General features: G+C 42.8%; 3 protein-coding genes across 24 annotated transcripts in view; 2 read left to right on the top strand and 1 right to left on the bottom strand.

The window, feature by feature from the left end:
* Nucleotides 1–4,214, top strand: part of LOC133411107 (guanine nucleotide exchange factor DBS-like) — a 30,281-nt gene extending 26,067 nt beyond the window's left edge. For 5 of the 9 annotated variants that reach the window (XM_061693025.1, XM_061693027.1, XM_061693024.1 and 2 more), the window contains 4 exons: nucleotides 230–339; nucleotides 2,103–2,215; nucleotides 2,284–2,387; nucleotides 3,342–4,212. In XM_061693025.1, coding sequence (XP_061549009.1) covers nucleotides 230–339; nucleotides 2,103–2,215; nucleotides 2,284–2,387; nucleotides 3,342–3,421 — 407 coding nt within the window. In that variant the 3' untranslated portion in view covers nucleotides 3,422–4,212. Of the gene's footprint in view, nucleotides 1–229; nucleotides 340–2,102; nucleotides 2,216–2,283; nucleotides 2,388–3,341 lie in introns of all 9 variants that reach the window. The other 4 variants (XM_061693022.1, XM_061693021.1, XM_061693019.1 and 1 more) reach the window with 2 other exon arrangements.
* Nucleotides 4,215–5,662: 1,448 nt separating this feature from the next.
* Nucleotides 5,663–14,816, top strand: phf11 (PHD finger protein 11). Of its 12 annotated transcripts, none has more exons than XR_009769538.1 (12): nucleotides 5,663–5,845; nucleotides 8,446–8,550; nucleotides 8,642–8,775; nucleotides 8,878–8,915; nucleotides 8,998–9,071; nucleotides 9,854–9,876; nucleotides 11,147–11,202; nucleotides 11,391–11,476; nucleotides 12,221–12,276; nucleotides 12,354–13,108; nucleotides 13,301–13,379; nucleotides 13,507–13,520. XR_009769538.1 is itself a non-coding variant. In XM_061691265.1 (9 exons), the coding sequence occupies exons 1-9, from the start codon at nucleotides 5,735–5,737 to the stop codon at nucleotides 12,239–12,241; spliced, it is 648 nt and encodes a 215-aa protein (XP_061547249.1). In that variant the 5' UTR covers nucleotides 5,663–5,734; the 3' UTR covers nucleotides 12,242–12,346. The 12 variants fall into 12 exon arrangements, 5 of the variants coding, with proteins under 5 accessions (XP_061547249.1, XP_061547251.1, XP_061547248.1 ...); XR_009769537.1 differs by having other exon boundaries at nucleotides 11,585–12,276; XR_009769539.1 differs by lacking the exon at nucleotides 9,854–9,876 and having other exon boundaries at nucleotides 11,585–12,276.
* Nucleotides 14,656–23,740, bottom strand: rcbtb1 (regulator of chromosome condensation (RCC1) and BTB (POZ) domain containing protein 1). 3 transcript variants are annotated; one of them, XM_061691260.1, is made up of 12 exons: nucleotides 23,577–23,740; nucleotides 22,489–22,697; nucleotides 21,803–21,953; nucleotides 21,530–21,696; nucleotides 20,359–20,517; nucleotides 18,483–18,590; nucleotides 18,139–18,281; nucleotides 17,433–17,623; nucleotides 16,932–17,058; nucleotides 16,148–16,299; nucleotides 15,938–16,068; nucleotides 14,656–15,863 (listed from the first exon to the last, which is right to left on the bottom strand). In XM_061691260.1, the coding sequence occupies exons 2-12, from the start codon at nucleotides 22,618–22,620 to the stop codon at nucleotides 15,723–15,725; spliced, it is 1,602 nt and encodes a 533-aa protein (XP_061547244.1). In that variant the 5' UTR covers nucleotides 22,621–22,697; nucleotides 23,577–23,740; the 3' UTR covers nucleotides 14,656–15,722. The 3 variants fall into 3 exon arrangements, with proteins under 3 accessions (XP_061547244.1, XP_061547245.1, XP_061547246.1); XM_061691261.1 differs by having other exon boundaries at nucleotides 22,495–22,697; XM_061691262.1 differs by lacking the exons at nucleotides 22,489–22,697; nucleotides 23,577–23,740 and having other exon boundaries at nucleotides 21,855–21,939.
* Nucleotides 23,741–24,070: the final 330 nt, after the last annotated feature.

The raw sequence follows: 24,070 nt of genomic DNA, 5'->3' as shown, positions 1-24,070 counted from the left end.
GCGGCCGCTTGAGCGTCTGCTCTTCGTAGATGTCCCCCTTTCTTTCATTTCCCTTTGCCTGCGCCATTGTCCTTTTGGGATTAGGGGTTATAGCAAGTAGTTAAAATGTGCAATGGGATTAGCCTCTATTTCTATTTCAGGTCTGTCTTACCGCAGGTCTAACACGTGCCAGACGCGTTTCTTAAACCACCCCCCCCCCCGTGTCCCGCTTCCTCTTGTCTCTCCTCAGGCTGGAACAAGGCCTCCCTCTCGATGGACGCGTCGGAGGAACACGAAGGCTACTCCAGCGGTGAGGATCCTCTCAACTCTGACCCAGAGGACGACAATGCCAGGAAGCTGGTGAGTCTTGCGCAGTTTCGTGTTTGTACCGATCAAGTCCGTTTTTTTCAACAGTGTCCTAAAGTATTTAATGAAACATTTGAATTTTCACTGAAGGTGGGAATCTCTTGCCACGTCACGATTCAATTCCATTACAGTTCAGAGGGCTACATTGTGATTGAATTTTCAATGTTGTTTCGACGCATCTTGGATCGATATTTAATTTTAAAATAGAATTACAAACACATTTACTTCCATTATGTTTGATCAAGGTCACTGATGGTGTAGCGATACATTGGCCTGGCGTGGGTGCAGACAGCGTGGGTTCGGTTCCCACTCAGTGACAGTGTGAATGGTTGTCCGTGTCTATATGTGCCCTGAGACTGCAACTGACTGGCATCCAGTTCAGCGTGTAGTCCGTCTTTCGCCCAAAGTCCGCTGGCGTGAGCTCCAGCGCCCGCGACCCTGAACGGGATAAGCGCTATTGAGAATGGACGGGTGTTTTATCAAATTCTCATTGCGAAAAGCCAACAGCCGTTTCAATTGTGTGCATTGAAATCTATGACAAAAGAACATCATAGCAGTGTTGGTAATGTGTCTTATCACAGAAATATTTGTCTTATCACACACGAGTCAATTTCCACATCACACTCAATCTTCTCTATTACTGTAGCGAGTAGAAAAAGGGTCAGAAGGGTCAACATAGTAAATATTGGACTTTTTGCAGGCAATAAAACTCTTAGAGAATGTTTAATATTGTCAATTTTGTCAAACTCATTATATATGTAGCTCAGGGGCTACCATACTTAATATAATAATAAATATGTTTTCATGCTAAAGAAAACCAACAGGAAGATCTTCAGATGTAATGACATTTTTTACAATTTCGCAAAACAACCTCAGATTTCTTGATAAAATCTTGCTTCAGTTTGTCATCTACATGTATGCATGGTAACTAATCACAGTGATTGTATTTTAAGCCATAAAACTTGAAGTCAAAAGTATTTGGAACTTTATAATTAAATCGACCACTCCATTTTCTACATGGCATAGCAATTCTCAAAATGATCCTTAGTTCCCACCGCCATAACGTCTTGTGTGTTTTTTTTTAACTATCAAATTCAACCTGTGGGCCGGTTTGTACCAACTTGTGGGCCGTTTTGAACCCGTGGGGCCGTATGTTTGACACCCCTGGTATAAACAATACAAACAAATTTAAAACGGATGAAGAAGCAGAGTTTGTGTAACACAATTTGGACATGACTGTTTCTTAGGCTAAAGTTACAATTGAGGGGAACAATTATGGGATGTCAATTTGTGGGTCCACACCTCTGATGATATTATTTCTATTTAACTTCATATAAATTATGTGCAGTTCTCGCATGATTTATAGGTTATTATGCTAGCAGCTTTCTCAGAAGAGAACTAATTGAGCAGACATGTTTCATCGCCTAAGACCACTGTACACGTACATCTAGATACATTTGAATATGGTACAAAAGACCATTTATTTTCGTACTCATATCTTATGTGGATTCACTAAACACTTGGGAAAATACTTTTCAACAATAATCTAGTTTGTAGAGAAAATGAACTTCGCGTTTTCATTTGTTACAAGCTCAAATCATCCAAATTTGACATATACATAAAAGAAATGATGCGATATTTCACGCTGAGTGTGTGTGTATCTCTCTAATATGAGTTTCGCTTCTCGAATTGACGTTCCTAACTAAATGAAGCTTTTGCCACTATTCAAATTGGTTAAGATGCATCTTTGTGAACAGTGCGCCGGTAAATACACGGCGACGGGCGACTACGAGAAGGGTTCCACTCAAGAGGTGGCGGTGAAAATGGGAGACACGGTGCAGCTGGTGAAGGAGGGCGAGGACGGACAGTGGTGAGCCAGACTGGCCATGGATCGCTGACCAGCCAGTTACCGATCACAAATCTGTGTGTTTGCTGCAGGTTAGTGCGTAACCTGAACACCTGCGCAGAGGGCTGGATGGCCACGGCTCATTTGGTCACCCTCGTCTCCAAGTCCAAGTCGTGCCAGTCACTCACCAGCTCAGGTACGGAAGGGGCGGGAACGGCAAGTGAGCGTACGCTCACTTGTCCTTTTATTGGGTGCACCCCCATGCTTTACACGGTTTCACAAATCTTTTTTGATAGCTCAAGGGCCAAATTAGAAGACGCTCACACCTAAATAAAACAGGTTCTTCCTCCTTCCTCCTTTTTGCGTAATCTTGCTTAACTAACAAATGAACAAACTCAACAAACAAAAATGACAACACCATAAAAGAGTTTTTCCCAAAACCAACAAATTGTGCTTAAGCTGTACTTCTGCAAATAGTGGCCCCTAGGGTGTTTATTTACTCGACTGAAGATGTGGATAACTAGGCGTTATTGGAATAATATTGACCGATCATACCGGTCTATTCCAACTTAAGTGAAAGTGGAGTTTAAAACAAAATTAAAAGGGACCTGATGGAGAAAATGTAGCAAACGGGGCTAGCAGCGAGAAGAACTAATAAGTCACGACACGACACGGTTGCGCGATCACATGAGGCAAGATCATCTTTTACTTGACACGTTCATCTGTTGACCTGCTTCTGGAGTTGCTGCTGCTTTGGTTAGTTTCTTGGTTAGTCACTTTGTTTGTGTGTAAACAATGGCATCTATGAACTGAGCTAATTACAGCTGCAATTCCTGACAAAAAGACATTTATTTTTCTTAGTCAGCGAGTAACTGGAGCATGGTGGCAATTCGAGGGATGGGGCACTATTTGAGAAAAGGCGTTTTTTACTAATGCTCAATGTGACTTTCTTAAAAAAAAAAAATTAATAAATAAATCTGTGGTTTTCAAACGTATTATAACAAGTACTTCACGGCCTCTACAGGTGCCTCCATTATGGCCACCATTAAAATACAGCAGCATAGGAGGCCCTAGGTTTTCTCAAAAACAAGGCAGAAGTTTTATTCCTTGAGTATATTTAATATATTTGTGTTTATATTTGTTGAAATAGAAGGCAGCGGATCAGGACACCTCAGCACATCATCCAGTTGCAGCGAAACCTGCACGCCTTTTACCGACGTCAAATCTTGAGCTGACCGGCACTTCCCTCGCGCGTAGCCATGCCACTCCCTCCCTCTGTGCTGTCTATGTTAACATTCGGACTTACCCATTAAAACCAGCGTATTTTCAGTCATCCACACAAAAGCATCCTGCGCCCTTGACGGGAGAAGCATAGTTTATTTGAATGACATACGGTAGGTACCGTATGTCACGACGACGTTACAGATGTAACGGGCCAGCAGGACTGATCTCAGTTAATATGTCCGTCATGGATGTGAACTAATAATTCCACTGTGAGAGCACATTTAAAAGATGGACAATTACATGCAGCTAATTTAGCTGCTGTGTTACATATTTATTTATAAGAAATGCAAGAAATACACAAATGTCACTTTTGTCACTTTTACTTCCAATATCATATTTTTTTACTACTTGTCTGTCGTTCGCTGTCATTAGAATATTTTTCCACCATGTTTGAGTTACATGTACACCACAATCTACAAAATGAAAATGTGTATAATCAGAGGTGACTTGTATAGCGCTAACTTATTCCCTTCATCTCTGGATGTAGATATTGTTCATTCATGGCTGTCATGAGATGTTTATTATTGGAGCTGCTATATTGTACATTATGTATGGTGAGTTCACTGCCCTGTGACTTTTTTTTGTACTATAAAAAAAAAAAAAACTTGATGATAATAAGCTCATGTTTTGTTGTTTTTGTGTGTGAGAGGACATTGCAAAATAAAAGAATAAATCGGTTCATGGGGTCGTAGCGCTAGTGGCTAGCTAGCACTTCTGCCTCACGGTCCTCACAGGTTCGCTGTTCGAATCTTGACTCGGGCCTTCGTGTAGCATTTGCATGCTCTCCACTCCTTCCCCAAAAATGCATTTTAGGTTGAGTTAATTGAAAAGTAAATTGTTCAAAGGTCTTGAGCGTGAATGATTATTATGTTAATTGCAATTGGTGTCCGATTTGAGTGGCTCCAGCTCACCCAAAACTACTGAGGACAAGCACTACGGGAAATGGATGAGGTTCAACTATCAAAATTGGTTTAAACTTGTATATGTCATTAAGCAGTGAAGACACTGATCATATCAACAAACGATTGACAACGTAGGAACTAAAAAGTTCCAATAAGCAACACTTTATTTCCATAAATCTGCAAGTGTTTAGATTTTCAAATGATCACTTCTACAACATTCTTAGGAAATCACAATGACTCATTTGGCCAACACTGAGTTAATTTTAGAACAGGCCCATGAGCTGATCGCGGTCCTTGGGGGCAAACCGGTTCACGACTCCTGGCCGTTAAATGTTCCTCCTGCCATCCAGTGGAACTTCCACGAGATGGCCATTGTGGAAGAGCAATTATTCTGCCAGTCACTACAAGTCGCTGGCAATCCTGGCATAAAAAAAACAAAACATTTTTAGTAATTGTAATTAATTGCAGTTGGGTAATTTGCCGAGGCACACCCTAAACTACCGCAGCACAGTGGTTGGGAATGAATTACCAGTACAAAATAAAATACTTGTTCAAAAGAGCAAAGAATGGGGGGGGGAAAAGCTCTTTAAATGCTTGAGTTTGTTATATCGAAATGAGTCAAAATAAGGGAAATTTGGTCAAGATTAACAATCAAAAATTATATTTTTATTGTTCTGTTAAGGTTATTTTCGTTTGAATCTTCCTGGCTGCAGTTTATGATTTATCAGTTTGGGTAGAAAGTATGACTTTTATGTACTGCATGTTCTTAGATTTCACATATCGGTGATGTCTATAAAATAAATAACCTACTCGTTTACAAAGACTGATACATTTTTCGTAAATAGTTGACTAGGATAATGTAAATATTTGTACTGCATCACCAGATTTTGGAACACAAACGTCCCGGATGTTACACGAGCATGGCCACAGATATGAATAGAAGCCTAGATCAGCCAGCACGCTGTAGGGGCGGCCATGATGGTGGGGGCATCCTTCCCCTCAAAGGCAATACGTAGACTTGGAAAATACAGTAAATTACTTGTTTAAAACGATTTTCACGAGGTTTCGCTTTTGTCGACGTGAAAGCATGTACTATTAATAAAATCATACAAAAACAACCAAAGTGTATTCTTACCTATGAAACGTTTGTCTCCGTTCCCTTGTGATTGTACGGCGTTCGTTTTCGTACTGTTGCGCTGATGCTTTGCCCCCACTAGCTTAGCGTCGCCGTAGGCATTCAGCTCAAAGGGGCGTGTTTAAGTATCTGTTGTTCGTATGTGTGGGCACGGCCCCAGGCGCTCGATAATTTCCTTTAGAGACAAAAAGGAAACGAAAGTCAGTTCAAGTTCCACTTAAAATGGTTCCCAGCGTTATGTTACGCTGCGTACTTTGTCAAAGGGGCGCAGAGACGGAAGTCACCGGGGCACTGTTAACCAAAGCCGATGTCACAGCTCACCAGAACTGTTTGGTAAATATGACAAAAAACACTCAAGTGAGTCTTTTGGGAAGCTAAAGTTCGTTAGCATCACAGATAATCAGGGATGACAGTCAGAGACTGCGAGGCATTCATTCAGCAACACTGAGTGGATGGCCCTCCAGCTAACTTGGTCTCGGAAGTATCATTTATTTCAATATTAAGAAAGTTATGACTCTTTAAACCGGTTGAAACGCAACATTTTCTGGTCAACGGGCGTCGAGATTTTTTTAGGGTGTGACGTTTTTTGTTGAATCCTAGTTTCAAACGTTCTTAATCTTTATCCTATTTCAAAAGACTGGAAAGCTTATTAAACACATAAACAGACAAAATTTCTATAATTATAATAATGATTTTAATTGCTTAACTAGTTAAACAAATTCCAATCATAATTTGAAAACCACAATGAATAATAAATTGAATTTTTCAAAACAGAATAATCTGAAAACCCTCTTTTAGATAAGTGATATAATGTATGATGACCATTATTGCTATACATATATATATATTTTTAATGGGTGCCATTAAGTAACATTTTAGCATTCTGAACTGTAATACAATTGTAAAAAGAAGTTGATTGTGGTATGATAAAATTGCTGGTTGCCCGCAGAGGAAATGGAAAGGGAGTTTAAAAAATGAAGTTAACCAAAAAAAAAAAAAAAAACGCACACACAACACTCAGCCAGTAAAAAAAAAATAATAATCTGTCTCTCTCTCTCTCTCTCTCTCTCTCTCTCTCTCTCTCTCTCTCTCTCTCTCTCTCTCTCTCTCTCTCTCTATATATATATATATATATATATATATATATATGCTGTTAAACAGCAGTTCTGCCATTTATTTGATTTTTGATTTTTTTTTTTAACTGACAGAAGCGTTTTTATACAAAAATAAATAGTACTACACTGACCCAAGTTGTGCCGGCACAAGTGCTTCCATAGGCACACGTTTGAAACACTGACTTCGAATTACATGAGCTACGTGTACATGTTTTTTGCTCCCCGCGGGAATCAAAAAGTTGAATGTAGGAAGCTTTTGTGTGTTTGTACATGACAAAATGTAATAAAGTTGCGTTAGCTTTGAGTTGCATAGGCTACGTGTAGACGTTTCTGCTCTCCACGGGAATCTAAATTAACTTTATGAAGGTTTTCTTCACTGTCGGAAACAGACTATAAATTTGTGGTGGCAATGCCACCATTATAGCTAAAAAATATATATAATTAAACTGGCTTCTTGCCTACAGATAAAAAAAACACGTTTTGTTTTGTTTTGAAACTGTTTTGTGTGTGTGTGTGTGTTTTTGTTTTGTTTAGTTTTTTTTACTGGCTGGAACGGGCTTCCATATAGAACTGACGTGATGGATGGAGACTGGGAAGTGATTCTCCCCACAATCGCGTATTAAAGGGAAAGGAAACACAAAACATTATTGGAGAAGATCAGACTACATTTTACAATCAGCTTATGCCAAAATGTAAGTAATTCCAAAGGCTTCAGATATTCCCCCCGTATTTGAGTGCAAGTTATCCCCAATATAGTGTGAGTAGTGTGCATATCCATAAACGAATACATTCATACTGCGCATTGCTAAATGGTGTCTGAAAAGGCCTTACGGCAGTTAACAAAAGGTGTACGGTGTGCATCACGTTTAGCGGCTTCAGTGCTTCGCGGGTTTTTCCAAAATATTCATTCATTCAAAAAAAAAAAAAAGAAACACCCATATCGGCAGCCATATTGCGGAAAGACGCGTTGTTTCATGTTGATGCGCGCGAGAGAAGGTTTCCCTGCATGCCAAACAAAGAGGTGAGTTGACTCAAGAGGCTTTGTGCATACCTCTACTGTACGGGCACTCATACAAGGCACGTGATTGGCTCCCGGCGCGACATCGACCAATGAGAGCACGAGTGGCTTTATCCCGTGAGCTGATTGGCTGCGCATCATCGCAGCCTCACCCAGCATCTTCCCTCGTTGTGTCTCGCCAGTCTCGTCCACGCTGTTGTGCCCGCAATAACTTTTTTTGTTTAAGCGATGTTTTTTTTTTTTTTTTTTTTTGATTTGTTAAGCAAGCCCTTACAATGCCGCCGAAGCGCTGCGCCCCCGCGAAAGCTTCCTCCGGGGCGCCCAAGAGGAAAAAGATGATTCTGACCATCAGCGAAAAAGTCAAAACTTTTAGACTTGATGAAAGAGCACAGAAGTTATGCAACTGTGGCACGCCATTATGGCGTGAATGAATCTACAGTGCGGTACATCAATAAATGAATTACGGTTTAATAAATGTTAATTACTGAATAAGGCTTTAAAATTAATGATTTAAGTAAATACGTGTACTGTTGTAATCTTTGTCTCAAATATGTAAAGTATAAATACTGTTTACATATTTTAAACATTCTGGTACCCACATACACATCCAGGAAAATTCCTAGAGGGGGGGCAAATCCTACTTTGCCCGTTTTTCTCCTTTCCCGGGGGGGTTCTGGTCCCCATTAACTGCGAAAAACGAGGGAACACAATTTCAAAGTTGATGGGTGGGAACTGGAAGAGTCAGTGTTCCATAATATGTCTCCTTTAAAGTCTTACTTCATGTTGTTTCTGCGTCGCAGTTGTTCTCTTCAGGTATTTACTGCACGGATTCGCCCCTCTTTGACGACCTCTTCGGCTTTTCTGTGGAGGATGTGAGGGAGGAGGTGAAACGCGGAAGCAAATTGGTAGTTAAAAGAATATTTTGTCAAACGCAAGCCGTCGTTCCACGTTCAGAAGCAAAATCTACAAATGAGGATGAGCAATTGTTTGTGTCAGCTATGTGCCAAATGCAAGAAAAAAGGTGCCACGGCCGGCTGTGAGGTGAAAAGTTGCAGCAAATGCTACCACTACCCGTGCGCTATCGAGGACGTGGCGGAAACGGTTGTGGACAGCGCCAATGGCAAATATCTGTGAGCTCCGCCCGCGTTTGCTGCCGTTCGGCCACAGAATTGCAAACCAAATCAAATCTCGATGTATGTGTGTGTGTGTGTGTGTGTGTGTCCACCTGTCAGGCTGTTCTGCTTCAAACACAGGGAGAAGCCACAACAGAGTAAGCGCTGGCCATCCTCCTGTCCATGACGAACTGCATTTGATGTCGGAACTATCATAGAATCTGTGTTTGCGCTCCACAGGAAAAGGCGGTTCCTCAAATGAAGGCGACCTTGTCGGGTCTGCGTCCGCCGCTCAATCGTGTTCTCCATCCAAGGTTAGTTGTTAGCTTGGCACGTGTGCTACTTACTGATGCGTTGATCGCAAGCCGTCCGCGACAAATCTTGAGTCTTCCAAAATGAATGAATCAGAATCAGACAAAAAACATTGCCGTGTGGTCTTTCGGAGCACCGATTTAGGAAATTGAGGATGAGCGAGTCAACTGCATGATGAGAGTTGCTCAGTGAAAAAAAAGCAACCTTAGTCGCAAAGGGGGGGGGGGGGGACACGGACATACTCGCTCAAGATTAGGATAAAAAAGAACAAGGTAGACACACAAACACACAAGCGCCTCTGCTTGTCTCGCCAACATTGCTCAAGTGCACAAAGCATTCAACCGGACCAATTAAAACCATTCTTTTCTAAAGTTGAACAGAAAGAATGAAGAAAATTGAACTCATTGTTCATCAACGAGAAGGACAGCTCGCTGCTTTTTGAGAGTAGAAGCCTTGGAAGACCCCCTGGAAATTGTTTGAAGAAGGACAGAAAAGTCTCAAACTTAATTCCACTCAGACAATTGAGAGCAACTGCTCTCAATTGTCTGGAAACCCAAAGACATGGAGAATAATGATGTCGATATACGGATAAGGCAGATGCAACGGCAGCAGATAAGCGTGAACTGGAGGTCTGGGCTAAAAGATGTTCTTCATACTGATGTAGTAAGATATGGAGAGCGTGGGAAATTTATTTGACACTTTTTTTGGGGGGAGCTGTTGTGGCATGTATGTCAAATATTTGAGCATGATTTTACTGTTTTTACTCTGCCCCCATTTGAAACAGAGACAGTCGATTCTCACTGACATGTAAGTGTTTTCGACAAGTCGTCCTTTTTTGGAGCTGTTTGTGCGTGCTGCTTAAGACATCGCAATGCAATGCATGGCCCTGCATGCTCGCTCGCTCGCCACGCTTTGATATCGCTGCCGTTTTATAATCGGGGTGAACTCTAAAGCTCTTGCTGGGTTTTTTGCTCCCTTTTTTCCTTAAGATCATGCTCCGAGTTAAAATCAGGCATGGACTTAGGTCGTTTATGAGTTAGTGGAAAATATTTGGAAGGGCCCATATTTTGGGTATTTCGACCTCCATAGAATGACTCTCTAACATGGACTAAGTATAAAATTGTCAATTTCATTTAAAAAAAAGACCTGGGTTTTGTCGTACGAGTGTCCGTAAAAAGCCCCCCTGACAGCCACTTGTGTTTGACCCAGTTTTGTATCCGCTTTGTCCATATTCGGCTAAGACCGCCGCCCCCATTCCTCTGATTGGTTGCCTCTGTGAAGAAGACTGACTTGTGAGAGCACATGTAAGTGTTATGTTTAGAGCGCTGGCTCTTACCTGCCCGCACCGTCGACAAACCTCACACGTTGCCACAGAACGACGACGATTCCGTAGCGCTTGCGAAGGATGATCCACCTATATTTAATTGAATACACCACAAAGACAAGATATTTAATGTTCAAACTGATAAACTTGATTGTTTTTAGCAAATAATCATTCACTTAATTAATTGTGTGGCTGCTATTAAGTATCGTCTTTGCAGTGTGTCCAATTAAATATAGGTTGAACATGATTTTCAAATCATTGTATTCTGTTTTTATGTTTAACACAACGTCCCAACTTCATTGGAATTGGGGTTGTATGACGTTTTGAATAGATCGCTCGAATTTGATGTCACACATCATTTGCCTGTGTGCAATGAAATATGTTACGAGTGGTAACATAACTTGTATAATTATAATTCAGGATTTTTTTTAAATTTAAAGCCCAAAATTCCAAAGACGTGACATCCTTATTTGGGTATTTCCAAATTGTTTAAAGGCATAATAATCTGACGGCATGTCACCTTCTGACTTTGAAGAAAGTAATGAAAAAATTGGCAATACAAATCTAATTATTCTGGCATTTAACAATTAGAAATAATTTTGGTAATCCTAAATTACCTCAAGATGGAAAGGTTTTGTCTGATTTCATGTCAGATAGTGAGGGGGTGGGGCAGTATTGTCTTTCTATAACATGTAAGTAAACGTCTGGTTTCAGCTATTTGTGAAGGCATAATTTTGTTGTTGTGTGTTGCAGGCAGACCAACACGCCTTCCAAAAAAATGAAGATTTTGTCCGATTCCTCAAATTCAGGTTGTGGCTTTTCAATTTCATATAGTAAAATGTTTTGAAGTGCTAGCAGTTCCTCTGTATTTCATGTATTCTTCTGGCCTCTGGTGTCCCTCAGGGATGCATATAGAGTCCCCATTCCCCTTCTTTTGTATCACTTGACAACGTTGTGTCAGTCACCACATTGATTGATGCCGTCTCTTTTTCCTCAGAAGCTGGGGAGGATCCCTCGGAATATTTAGCCCCCATTGAGGACTCCGATTTAGACGAAGGTTTAAACATAAAGCTGTGCTGCCAAGTAAGTGCCGTCATTTTCAATGCGACATCATCATTTGAAGATGACATTTACTAATGGAATACCCTTTTTTTTTTTTCCACCGCATCTTCTTTTTCCTGCACATGTCAGTGTGGCAGGTACGATCATGTGTCTTTACACTGATTATTATTATTCTTTATTTATTTTTATTTTTTTAAGTGGGTGCAGTAATCACTGTATAAGGCTTTACTTTGTTTTAACTTGTGTTTGGATCTGAGGTTAGGTTGGCTTAGGGCAGGGGTCTGTTTAATCCCCAACTTTTCCATGCAAAATAAATGCTTAGACCTCCATAATATATATAATGTATCTTTCTTTTGTTTGATATTGGTTAAAAAAAAAAATCTAATGGGCTTTTTCGACGTTCATGCATTTATTTATTTTTTATCGGAAGTTACTCTTGTAGCTTTTTTTTCTACTGAATACTTTCTTACTCGAGTAAATATTTGGAGTACTACTTTTGACTTGAGTCATATTATTCTAAAGTAACAGTGCTCTTATTTGCAATAAGGGGTGGAGTTGGGCTTTCTGATGGTGTCCATCAAAACTGAGCATTTTTACCTTTGTTAAAAACAAGTTAGTTTTGAGTCTGACACAAATCACATTGTGTAACATCTGCTCGAACAGGAAAAAATCAACAAATTCTACAAAGTCCAACAAAGGTACTTCATGACACCAGATTAAAAAATATCTCCAGTATTGTCAGCACCATCTTCCCACCATGTCTAGCTCCCCCAGGGCAACAGCTGATGGACGTGAGCAGAGATGAAGACCTCGTCCACTCTGTTAGTCTTGTTCTCCTTCAACTCGTCCACCTGTCGCCGAGGAATGCGGCGTGTTCTAACACAGATGTTCTCTTTAGGACGCAGAGTCCGAAAGTCTGCTCTCTCCTGAGATGCCATCGCACGCGGCGGCGGCGGCGGCAGAGGGGACGGATGGGAAACGCAGAGGTAGAGACGTGACCACGTGTGATGTGGTGGTGGTGCAGATCGGGGGGTCCCAAACTTTAGGGGAGAATCTTTTCCAAGTCTCCCCAACATCCTAACGCCACCTTAACGACCATCTCTACCCCTAAATGCCACAGGAATCAAAAAAGTTGTCTGTTATTCGAGAGAGAAAAAAGTCTTCATGAGTCGATGACAAATTCTGATTTCTTTACAAACAAGCTGTAATGTTATAAGAAAAGTCATATTTTTCCAATATAAAGTATTAAGCCATTTTAATAATTTTTTTTCCCAGAAAATATTTTGAATTCTATGAATGTCCAACGAACCAATCTCCCGTGTGACAGAGCGTGGCTTGGACGCCGCCATGTTCTGGAGCCGCTGCAACAAGGCAGGCTGCACGGACGCCATTTTCAGCGACTTCCTGAGCAACATGAAGGACGTCTCCCTGCGGATCCAGCGAGGCCACACCGGCCCCGAAGGTGATCGACACGCGTCCGTCCGAGCATTGCGCCGCTTCGTGCCAGATGTGAAAAGACGGACGTGCCGCTTGCTCTCGCTGCAGATTACGACGTCGCGCTCAAAGTTATGATGGCTTCTGGCAAAATGATGCAGCTGCTGAGCAAACAGCACAAAGGTGACGTCAGAAACGTACGCATGTGAACGTTTCGAAGTAAGCGACAAACTACGCTTAACCTCTTTCAGTGCAACATTGGTAACATTACATTGTTGTAATTGTTTTTTTTTTTTTACAAAATATTCTGCCCTTTTTCAATAATATAAACACGTCCTTTTCGTGTACACATTCGTTTGTCATTTTATGGCTTTGTGTATGTACTGTAAACGGCTGTTGTGATTCTTATAGAGCTGGAGCAGAAACACAAGGCGATGCAGGAAGTTGTGTCTTTGCTGAGAAGATAAGAGAACCGCTTTCCCGTCCTACGGTAACCGGCACCGATCTCATTTGAAGCATTTGACATTTTCTTCCATTTCTATCATTATCATCTGAACTGCACTACTGATTTGAACAGAACAGCCATCTAAAGCGGTCTATTCACTTGTTACTTCCAGGTCTGGACTACCTCTCTGATCCCAGTCCAGAAACCATTTCATCTCACTTGAAAACTAACGCTGCAAATTTCTTAGGACTCGCCCCAAAAAGAACAGACGAGTCCTAAGAACAGACTGCTTTGAGGAAGGTGGCACGGTGTGTGACCGGTTAGCACATCTGCCTCACAGCGCTGAGGACCGGGATTCAAATCCCGGCCCCGCCTGTGTGGAGTTTGCGTGTTCTCCCCGTGCCTCCGTGGGTTTTCTCCGGGCACTCTCGGTTTCCTCCCACGTCCCCAAATACATGCATTAATTGAAGACTCTAACTTGACCATAGGTGTGAACGTGAGTGCGAAAGGTTGTTTGTTTCTGGGTGTCCTGCAATTGGCTGGCGACCAGTTCTGGGTGTACCCGGCCTCTCGCCCGAGGTTAGCTGGGATAGGCTCCAGCACGAGCGTGACCCTAGTGAGGAGAAGCGAACGGAAGATGAATGAATGGTTTGCGGAAAACAACAGGACTTTGTGTTTGGAACTCATTTCTCTCTTTTCTGCCACAAAATCTTCTGCATAACACATCCTCCATTCCACACATCACACAAAAACATACATAGGTGGAGACAGATACTCAAAATTTACTTATGTAATTTCCCCCTTTTTTTCCCTTTAAATGACCTGAATATCTTCGTTTAGCGCATTTTAATCATGTGGAAACAATGTACATATTAGAATTAAGTAAATTCAGAGCAGTTTTTCTCAGTGTACGGCAAGCTCCCAGTGACCTGCGGTGAGGTGGGTGGCTGCTGAGGCATTTATATTTGTGTCACATTTGTGTGTGTGTAAGTATAGCCTCCTTTTATACCCAATTATGACACTCACCTGTTTCTCATTAACCTGTTCACCCATGGAATGTTCCAAACAGGTGATTTGTGTGTGTGTTTGTTTTAAACATTCCTCAACTTTTCCAGTTGTTAGGGTGCCCAAAATTTGTTTACAAAAAATAATGTTTGGAGATGACCTATTGTATTTGTAGTGTATTCAATTGAATATGTTGAAAATGATTAGAAAATCATTGTATTCTGTTTTTGTTTATGTTTTACACAATGTCCCAACTTCACTGGAATTGGGGTTTGCACTATAAACATTGAATAACCACTTTCACTTTGCCACACAGTGTCCATCACTAATGCTTTTTATTTCTGTATTTTTTTTAATGATAAATACAGTGGCGCCTTCAGATGTGCGTTTAATTCATTCCATAACCACGCGCCAATGAATGGAAATGCCGTTAATCTGTTCTGTCTTCACTTAAAAAATAAAAAATAAAAAAAAGCACACATTGTTTTTTTTTTAATAAGGAAAAATAGCACTCTATACACACCCAAAAAAAAACTGAGTAAGAATGTAAAGCATTAAATAGTTCGTTCATCATGATTTAATGCTGCGATCCAATTCAGTGTTCTGCTCCTGCTGGCGTGCCTGCCTTGGCCACCGGGAGGCAGTACTGTATAATCAGTGTTGGGGAGTAACTCATTACATGCAACAAGATTATGTAATTGTAACCCATTACATTACTGGGAGAGAAAGAGTTAAGTTACTTGCTTTTAAAAATTTCCATGATTCCAATTTTTGTTTCATTTGAAAAACAAAATATGAATGAAAACTAGTTTGCAGCAAATAAATGCTCATATTGCTTTATGGCAAACTGCTTTAGTTTGAGATGTTGCAAAAGTAAAATGTTGCATCAAAGTCACTGTTCTGCTTGAGATGTTTTTTTTTAACACACACGCACACAATCATTTTCTCTTCTTTTTGGTCAGAAACAGGTGCTTTGGGTGAAACCAACCCACATCCTCCTGCTGATTACTGAAAGTAGGAAAACGCTACAAACTAACGTTTTCAAACTTTTTTTAAGGGGGGTGAAAGAAGCGTCTACTCTTTCTGTGGGTCTTGAAAGAACAGCCGAGGGCTGGCAAGATGGGGAATCTCTACTTTGAAAACGGCTGCCAGTGAATGAGAAAGGTGGACTTCAAAGCTATGGAATGAATGCGCAAACGGCTTTCCAGATAAGTGCTAACAATGAAGACATTTGGATCCTTCCACAAGTGCAAACGGTCTTCTTAAGAAGGAAAAACATGTAGAAAAAGTGCTGAAAGTAACTTGGTCCGTTGAATAATGCAAGTCTTTCAAATGTGAAAAAAGGGCAAACGACTAAATGTCCCTGAACGTATCATTTCCTGGTCAGTTCTTGAAGGCGCCACAGCGGCTGGCTCGATATATGAAGTCCTTGAGCAAGTCGCCGTCGATCTGGCAGAAGGCGTCCGTCTGCGTCACCCGGGTCAGGTGGTTGATGCAAAACTTGAAGCAGAACTCCTCCAGATCCTGATCAACAACAATTACACTCAAGGCTGTAACAATATATATATATATTTTTACACGATTGGACAAAGGCGGACCTCGGCGTCGTAGCGCACGGCGGCCGACAGCAGCGTGAAGGCGTTCTCCACCGTGATGCCGCTCTTGATGATGTGCTGACACAGACGCTTCAGACGGTTCTCGCAGTAGGACGTGGCCAGGTCCAGAAGTCCTGCACAAGGAATACTTTGGTTCAGAAACGGCACAGGCGCCAGATGGAGACGCTTTGCGTCTGCGGGTTGGGGGCTGACCGATGGCGTCCTCCGGTGGCAGCTCCACATTGTCGGTGTACAGGAACTCCAGGAAGGAGCGATACACGGGGAAGGAGAACTGATCGATTTCGATCACCTCCTTCATGTCTTCGTTCCAGTGCGACTGGAACATGGAGCGGAAGTGTTCGCACCTGAAGCACAACACATGCGGGATTATACTTGTATGCCTGATGTTCAAAGTCAAATGCGGTTTTATTGTCATCTTTGTTAGGAGTTACCAAAGTACAAAACTGCCATTTGGCTTAGCCACACCCTGGAAACAAGACTGACCAATCGCAGTACAGAAAAGTTTGCCATTTATACTGCTATGGTTACATAATGTGCTTGGGGCCCAGATAAATGCAGACTCAGGATCATTTTGTGTTATATCACAGGCCACGTTGTTGTGGTTTCCCACAGAAGCCCATTGTGACTGCGAAATGCTATTAATGTATAATCGCCTCGCCATCATTACACTTATTATCATTTCACATGCTCCCAAAAAGTGACGCATTACTAGAAATCAGATATCTTTTGTCCAGAGTTATTAAAAGTCAAGACAATTTGGAATTTTGGTACCGATTTAGTAGCTCTTGGTTCCAAAGTTTTGCTTTTGAAGGACAATAGCAAATTGGAAGCTATCTAGAATTACAGGAACAGTTTTCCTCGTTAATATCACTGTGCTCTGCTTACATCTTTATGTAATTATATCTTGAATGTTTTTTTTTTTTTTTTGGGGTGGGGGGGGGGGGTTTCCTCCAATGTGCCTTGAAGAGAGTCAGACCTGATCTTGAGAACTGCTTTGTGGACATAGATGTATTTGCCTTCCACACAGAACTTGAGGTCGGCAGTCTCCGGGTTGTCAAACTCCTTCTTGAGCGACTGAGCCACCGTCAGAAAGTCGTCAAACTCTGAAAGGAGATCACATGTCAGAATCGAACCGTTTGTTACGTTTATCCCAGTTAAAAGTGCTGACTCATTTCGTAATCTATAAAACTGGCCTGATTTCATTGTCCGGTAGTGAGTTCTTGTTACCGTTAAGCTACGTAAATCAGGGCAGTCCACTTTAGCCTGAAACTGTACGGAATATATGGGACATTCATAGGGCACACTACAGAAATTCACTTTTTTCTGAGTGATGTCAGATGCAAGTTCCTCTGCGTTTGGCTGCGCGTTGCGGCCGACAGCAGCGCCTTGCAAATGTTCTCATTTTGTATTTGTGTGTGTGACCGCTTTTCCCGTTCAATAAATGGCCAAACGTGCATCGGCCAAGTGCGCAACTCACCCGCGGACAGAAGCCGCCACATCACCGAGGGCGTGGCAAAGCAGGCGAAGACGTCGTCGGTGCAGGCGAAGTGCGTGAGGTGGGGCAGCAGCACCGACTGCCCCCTGCACTGGCCCCACATGTACACCTGGCCACTCTGCGTCTTGGCGGCCGACGTGTGCGTGGAGTGGCAGGCGGCCACCTCCACGATCCTGAAGAGGAAACGCGAGGAGACGAACGTCAAGCGCTGGCGTACGTACGGCTGGCGCTGTGCCGGCTTCTTTACATTCATTCCGCCAACATTTGGCTGTAAGCACACTTTAAAAGAAAATTGCGTTTTTTTTTCTTCAGAAAACTAGTTCTATCGTGTACTTTATAAAAACATACTGTAATGAAAATGAAATACAATTAAAAAGTTTCCACACTTTCTTGCTCAATTCCATGCACATTGTGCTGCTCATTCTAGTGTGTGCACCTTGGCCACCTGGGGACAGTATAAAGGCCAATTCATACTTCACACTGACTATCCGGGCAGGATGCAGCAGCCAATAATATTGCAGCGGAGGCACGTGCCATCTCATCCTAAATTTTTGATCCCGGAAAGATTTTACATTGACGTCAAGCTAAAAATCTATTGTTTGTCGTCCAGCTGGCCCCTCCCTGAGTTTCACCTGTCAGATTTTAAACTACATCCGCAGTGCGGAGGAAGACGAGAGCTTTGTCGCACCTTCCTTTCTCGCTCATAATCTGCACGGGGCTCAGCTGGTTGCTCTTGTTGCCCGTGCCCAGTTGTCCGTACGTGTTGGCGCCCCACGCGTAGAGGACGCCTTCGTCCGTCAGCGCCAAGGAATGCGCGTAACCGCACACGATCTGGAGTGCAAACGTGTGGTACACTTTCCAAAGATGCGGACACATATAGACAACAATTCACACTCAAGCAGACCTCAACGTTTTGGGAATTATGGGAAAGCACTCGAAATTTTTGGTAAGTATACTTAACGACATCGACAGAGAAATATGCATTTGACTATGTGTATTATTGTGGTTGTAGTTTGCAGTGTAATCACTCACCTGTTGCACACACAAACCCTGCAAACCCATGAGTCGACAAGGAGTCAGCTGGTTGCCGTTATTCCCCAGACCCAGCTGCCCGTTCCCGTTGTAGCCCCAACCGTACACCTGCCAGAACGGTCAAGCCAGGAAGTCAGACCTGAACAACATTCCACTTGAGCATAGGGCTGCCACGAACGATTATTTGGATAATCGAACGACTGTATGAAGGCGATGATCATTTTGAGCTGTAAATGTTTAGTGCACTTTAAAATGGAACCAGATACTATGCACAAGAATTGGACTTCACACCGATTTTATCGGGCCGATCGGTATCGGCCGATATTTAGCATTTTATGCTGATCGGCTTTAATGTCATAATTCGCCGATCCGATCGATGCTCCGCAAAAGACATTGACTCCGCGACGCTGCGTGCACAGTATATATGAATCCAAAACCTAGTTTATTTTTAGCCTCGTCGCGTGTCTTTTGAAGTAGTACTGTAACTGTATGACGGCCAAAGAAGTTATTTCAAAAAAATAATAATAATTTTAATAAAAACACGTCGGCGCTGTGGAACAGACAACACGTCTGAGACAGACAACACGTAATGCCCGGATCAGACTACAAGACAAACTTGCTCTTTCACGATTGCACTGTCAGACTACTGCAATAAAATCTTGTATTCCGATACCACCGCATCCCGTTTTTTACCATCATTGGGCTTTATCTGGTCAACTCAAATGCGACCGGATACAGTCGTTACCGTGGCGACGACAACAAGAGAGGCGACGGTATTATCAGGACAAAATGGGGAAAAACGTGCGTTTGTTGTCACCGGTGCTCAGGACAGGAAAGGACGTTGGTTTAAGGCTCGCTTGAGGTATGTTCACGTACTTTGAAGACGATACGGCTCGCGAGCAGCCAACAAAAACGTTATGTAGCCTAGCAAGCTAGCGGTAGCACAAACGGTTGGAGGTAAACATGCCGCCGTTCTGTCGAATCATGCTCTAAAGTTTCGGTGTGGGTGAAGTATTTAATTTAAAATAAATTAATTTGATGACAGTAAGTTAGCGCCCATTATTTCTGTCATGTTGTAATGTTGGTCTGACCTGACTGATCAGAATACACGATCTGACGAGAGCAGTGATTTCCAACCTTTATGGCGCCAAGGAACATATTTTACAATTAAATAATCTCACAGAACACCAACAAACAAAAATGTCACAAAAAGTGGGTACATTAATTACTGTATGGACTTCCTGCCATCTAATAGAAGACCATTTATCATTTGTTCTGTGTCACTATGCCTCACTGGCATAGAGGAACAAAGATACATTATTTATTGTAAATATAATTTTTTGAGCAATGAAGTACACAAGTATATACAGTAAATGAACAGGTCATTTAAATAGACACATTCCTCCATCTTGTGATCGGCTCGGTATTCGGTTATCGTTTTTTTAAACTCGCTGATTGGTGACCGGCCCCAAAAATCCTGATCGCGTAAAGCCCAACAAGAATGTACAGGTGCATCTCAATAAATTTGAATACTGTAAGAGCGTTCATTTGCACAACTCCAAAAGTGAAACTCAGAAATGAGACAAGATTTCTTCTACACAAGAAAATACTTTTCAGAAGGCAAATTCCAACCTCCTTTCCAGTTCAAAATCTTTTTGACTGTTTCTTATGTAACATGCTCTTTGTGTGTTTTCCTTAGCCGTAAGCTAAAATTATCCAAATAAATGAAATAATAGCCCCGTGTAGTGACTCTACCTGAGTTTTGGAGCTGCGCTAATAAAACAATGAGATTGATTATTAAATCAATTGGTCGACAGTTTTGACGGTCGCCGTAATCTTGGCAGTGGAGAGTGAAAAAAGGATGCGGCGTCATCACCTCGCCGTTGTCCACCAACGCCATGGACGAGGTCTGTCCGCAGACGATGCCGACCACCGTCTTGTTCTGCAGGCAGCTGGAAACGCGCCGCGGGTGAGGCTGGGTGGCCGTGGAACCGGAACCCACCTGGCCGCAGTTGTTGTAACCCCACGCGTACACCTGACGGCGAGGAAGGGGAACAACAGCAGTCGCGTTATTAGGCACACCTGCACGTGCAGAAAATAATAACGATTGTTTCGGATGCTTGACTTGACCAAAATATTAGGCACACTTGTCGGCACTGCATCGTGCCTCCACAATGATAAATGAAGCAACTTTTTTTCTTCTTCTTTCTTTTGTCTTTGTTCATTATTATAAAAGGTATTTTAATCAAACTCGTCTTATCCTATGTGATCTTGTAAAGCACATTGTAACTAAAAATAGTCTATTATTAGTTTTATTACTTTGTATCCATTCATATATTATTGTTCATCATATTTATTTAGGTCTCATTCGATCAGATTATTTTCTTTCATATTCTAACACTGTCCGTCGAGCCAGCCATTTTCCATACCGTTTATCCTCATTTATATCCCCCCAAAAAATAAACTACATGGATCTGATTTTCATTGAACAGTCACTCACACGGCCGATATTGAAACACACGCACATTCACATCGTCGCTGAGTGGGAATTGAACCCACGCGGCCTGAACAGAAGTCAGGCATCCAATGTAGCGCTACACTAACAGTGACTATACAAATAATGCAAATAATGCAGTAAACGTTAAAAATAGTAAATATTTAAATGTATTTACTGCATTTATAAGAAGAAAAATCTAAATAAAAATGATGCATACCTTTCACAATTGTGTTTAGTTGTAATATTACATTATGTATGAATTCATTATCAGTAAAAGAATTACAAATCAAACTAAAAGGAGAAATAATTCTTGTCAGTATTAAAATCAACTAATTGACATCCACACTTTAAGTTCATCTACAAATGACTTGGCCCATCTATCCGTATTCAAAATCTAATGTGGCCCACGAGCACAAACATTTATTTTCACACCCCTGCAAAATATAGCCAGAATTTCATTTTTCGGGTATCACTGGAAGTCTGGGTAAGACAACAGAGCTAGCAATAGGCTAGTAGTAGTCTACATAAATAGAGGATCCTCCACGCCCACCTCCCCAAATTCGGTGAGCGCCACGGAGTGATGCGAGCCGCAGGCCACCTCGGTCACCTTCCTGTTGAGCAGGTTGGTGGACACGAGCACCGGCGCCAGCCCTTGGTTGGTGGTCCCGTTCCCCAGCTGGCTGTAGCCATTGTGGCCCCAGGCGAACAGATCGCCGTCTGAAACCACAAAAGATGCAGCAAAAAAAAAAAAAAAAAAACGGAACACAATTTGTAATCGTGCCACAGTTCACAGGAGGACGACGTGCCGGCGCGGCGGCGATACCCTCGGTGACCAGCAGTACGTGCGGGCCGCTGCCGTAGCTCACGCTGATCACCTTCCGGCCGCTCAGGAAGTCCAGCTTCTTGGGTACGACGGTGCTCTGGTTGTCTCCGGTGCCCAGGCAGTTGCTGCAGTTGAGCCCAAACACGTACACCTGGAGCGGGCAGAGCAGATAAAAGCAGGCGAGATTGCAATTACGCAAGGAAAAACAGCCACAGAGCCCAACACATTCGCCGTGCGCTGGCGTTAGTGCGCTGCGGCCGTTTGTTTGGGCGGCGACGTGAAGGGTCGGGGGGGGGGGGGGGGTGAAGTCAGTCAGGCGCATTCAAATCTCGCTAGCTGTCTGAAAACTGCATACTCAAGCTCGAGAGGGTCTAAAACCGCGACGATCGATGCTAAACGTCAGCACGTGAATGGCGGCTCCCATTACGGTAGCATTCGGCTAGAGAGCCATTCTTAAGCCGACGTCGTTTGGCTGTTTTAAATGCACATGTAATTATCTTTGTTTGATCCGCCCCAACTCACGAGATTTTTCGATTTACGTGCCCGTGCTTGGTCGATTAATACATTAAAGTGAGTTAAGAGTTCGGTCACGTGGTCATTGTTGTGGTTTTCTTTCATTCAAACTGTGGTCCCGACACTCGTCGTCCAAGCAAAGAAACGCTTGACCTGATGCGTCGTGTACACACACTCGCCTCGTCGTCACTGGTGATGAAGATGGCCTCGTTGGCGGACGCTCCAAACACGCAAGCTTTCCATATGCAGGCCAGCTCCTGGGGCGCCATCAGACTGAAGAGGGGCCATTTTGCAACGTCCACCATTTTGTCCTTGTGTGTCGGCCGCTCAAGGGGAGCGACGCCCGCCAGATGATGGGTGAAGGCGGTGAAGGCTGCCTGAGCTGCAAACAGCAAGATGATGCAATATTATGAACAACAAACAAGCACGCACCGACGAGCGTGGAAAAAGACCGGAGGTGATTAGCTGGTCGGCGGATCATGTGATCAGAACACAAACCTGCAGATCGACTGTGGCCAAGAACTCGATGTCATTGTGACTATTTATTTAGTATATATTTAGATGATATTGAGATGTGGTTGTTTTGACTTAAGACCGTGGTCATGGAACGAGTTCAATTCGTGTCTCAAGGCACCGCTGTATTCGGAAGCTTGAATGGTGTGAATGCATGCAAGTAGGTAAAGATGAGTAACTTTTTGGAAGAACGTCTCGCTCACTTAAACGCTTTTTCTCCTTGTGGAATTTGGGGGAAAGTGGACATTTTTACAAAGTATGAAACACACACATGGATGTCCTTAATTTGGGGAACATTTGGAAGTTCGAATTGTTTAAAATCGATTGGGAAATGAGTAACGAGTAGTTGGACAAAACAGTGGGCGGAAAAATCCAAATGAAGAATGTTGGTGCATAACAAGCATTCGCACATGCTCCCGTGTTGACTGACAAAGGGAGCGGATGGCGCTCAAGAGAAGCCGTTTGCGTTCGGGATTAGAAAAAGGTGGTTTTCCCGTCTCTGGTACTCACGCAGACGGTTCTATTGTAACTGGCGTGGCAGACAAATGGTGGCCATTGTTCCGAACAAACTATTCAGAAAACTGGCTGACACCGCAGGACGACGACAACAAAAATGAGCCGACCGAGCGAGCGAGCAGTCGCTGAACTCAACTGTTTTGGAAAGTGGCGGCTAGGCTAAGCTAGCTAGCTAGCTAGCTTAGCTACGCAGTCAAAGAAGATAATGAACTTGTCTTCGCCAAAAACTCACCCGTTACAAATGGAAGCGGGTGTACATTTCGCTTTCACCATGGCACCCGGATCTCCGCTGTGTCCGTCGGTCACCAATGTTTACCGCGGCCGACCGGGAGCAAAGAGAGCCGCCGCTCCAAGCGAAGTCGAGCCGCTGAGCTGACGCTTGTTTGCGGAAGTCACACACCGTCACGAAGGCCAACTAATCGATCACAGAGCTGGCCTGTCTGGATTGAAACTCCCAAAATACACGAATAGAGCAAGATTGTCAAGTGTTGAATGTGCGCCAAAATTGCTTTTTGGGAATTACAGGTATGGCCAAAAAGAACAACCTTGGTTTCACTGGACCATGACACATTTCCCCTCATGCATTTTGGAGTTTTCAAGTGTGTTCTTGCAAAATATAGCTGAGCTTGGATGATTTTTTTTTTCTTCTTTGTGGTGCAAGATAAGGCTTCCGTCTTCCCATCCTACCCGATGGATCCGACTGAGAAAAGGGAGATTGTTGTTACA

Source organism: Phycodurus eques, chromosome 12 (genome assembly GCF_024500275.1).
Source record: "Phycodurus eques isolate BA_2022a chromosome 12, UOR_Pequ_1.1, whole genome shotgun sequence".
Classification (NCBI taxonomy): Eukaryota; Metazoa; Chordata; class Actinopteri; order Syngnathiformes; family Syngnathidae; genus Phycodurus; species Phycodurus eques.
Note: the sequence above shows the minus strand (reverse complement) of the source record. Positions and strands in the feature narration are given on the sequence as shown.

What these genes read in the sequence shown, in the direction of transcription:
- phf11 (XM_061691264.1), top strand. Translation starts at nt 5,735, where the DNA reads ATGGTTCCCAGCGTTATGTTACGCTGCGTACTTTGTCAAAGGGGCGCA. An exon ending in CAGTCGATTCTCACTGACAT is followed by an intron (nt 9,877 to 11,146) that starts GTAAGTGTTTTC and finishes TGTGTGTTGCAG; the next exon opens with GCAGACCAACACGCCTTCCA. An exon ending in GTCCGATTCCTCAAATTCAG is followed by an intron (nt 11,203 to 11,390) that starts GTTGTGGCTTTT and finishes CTTTTTCCTCAG; the next exon opens with AAGCTGGGGAGGATCCCTCG.
- rcbtb1 (XM_061691260.1), bottom strand. Translation starts at nt 22,620, where the DNA reads ATGGTGGACGTTGCAAAATGGCCCCTCTTCAGTCTGATGGCGCCCCAG. An exon ending in ATTATGAGCGAGAAAGGAAG is followed by an intron (nt 17,624 to 18,138) that starts GTGCGACAAAGC and finishes TTTCCTCTTCAG; the next exon opens with GATCGTGGAGGTGGCCGCCT. An exon ending in AAAGCAGTTCTCAAGATCAG is followed by an intron (nt 16,300 to 16,931) that starts GTCTGACTCTCT and finishes GTTGTGCTTCAG; the next exon opens with GTGCGAACACTTCCGCTCCA.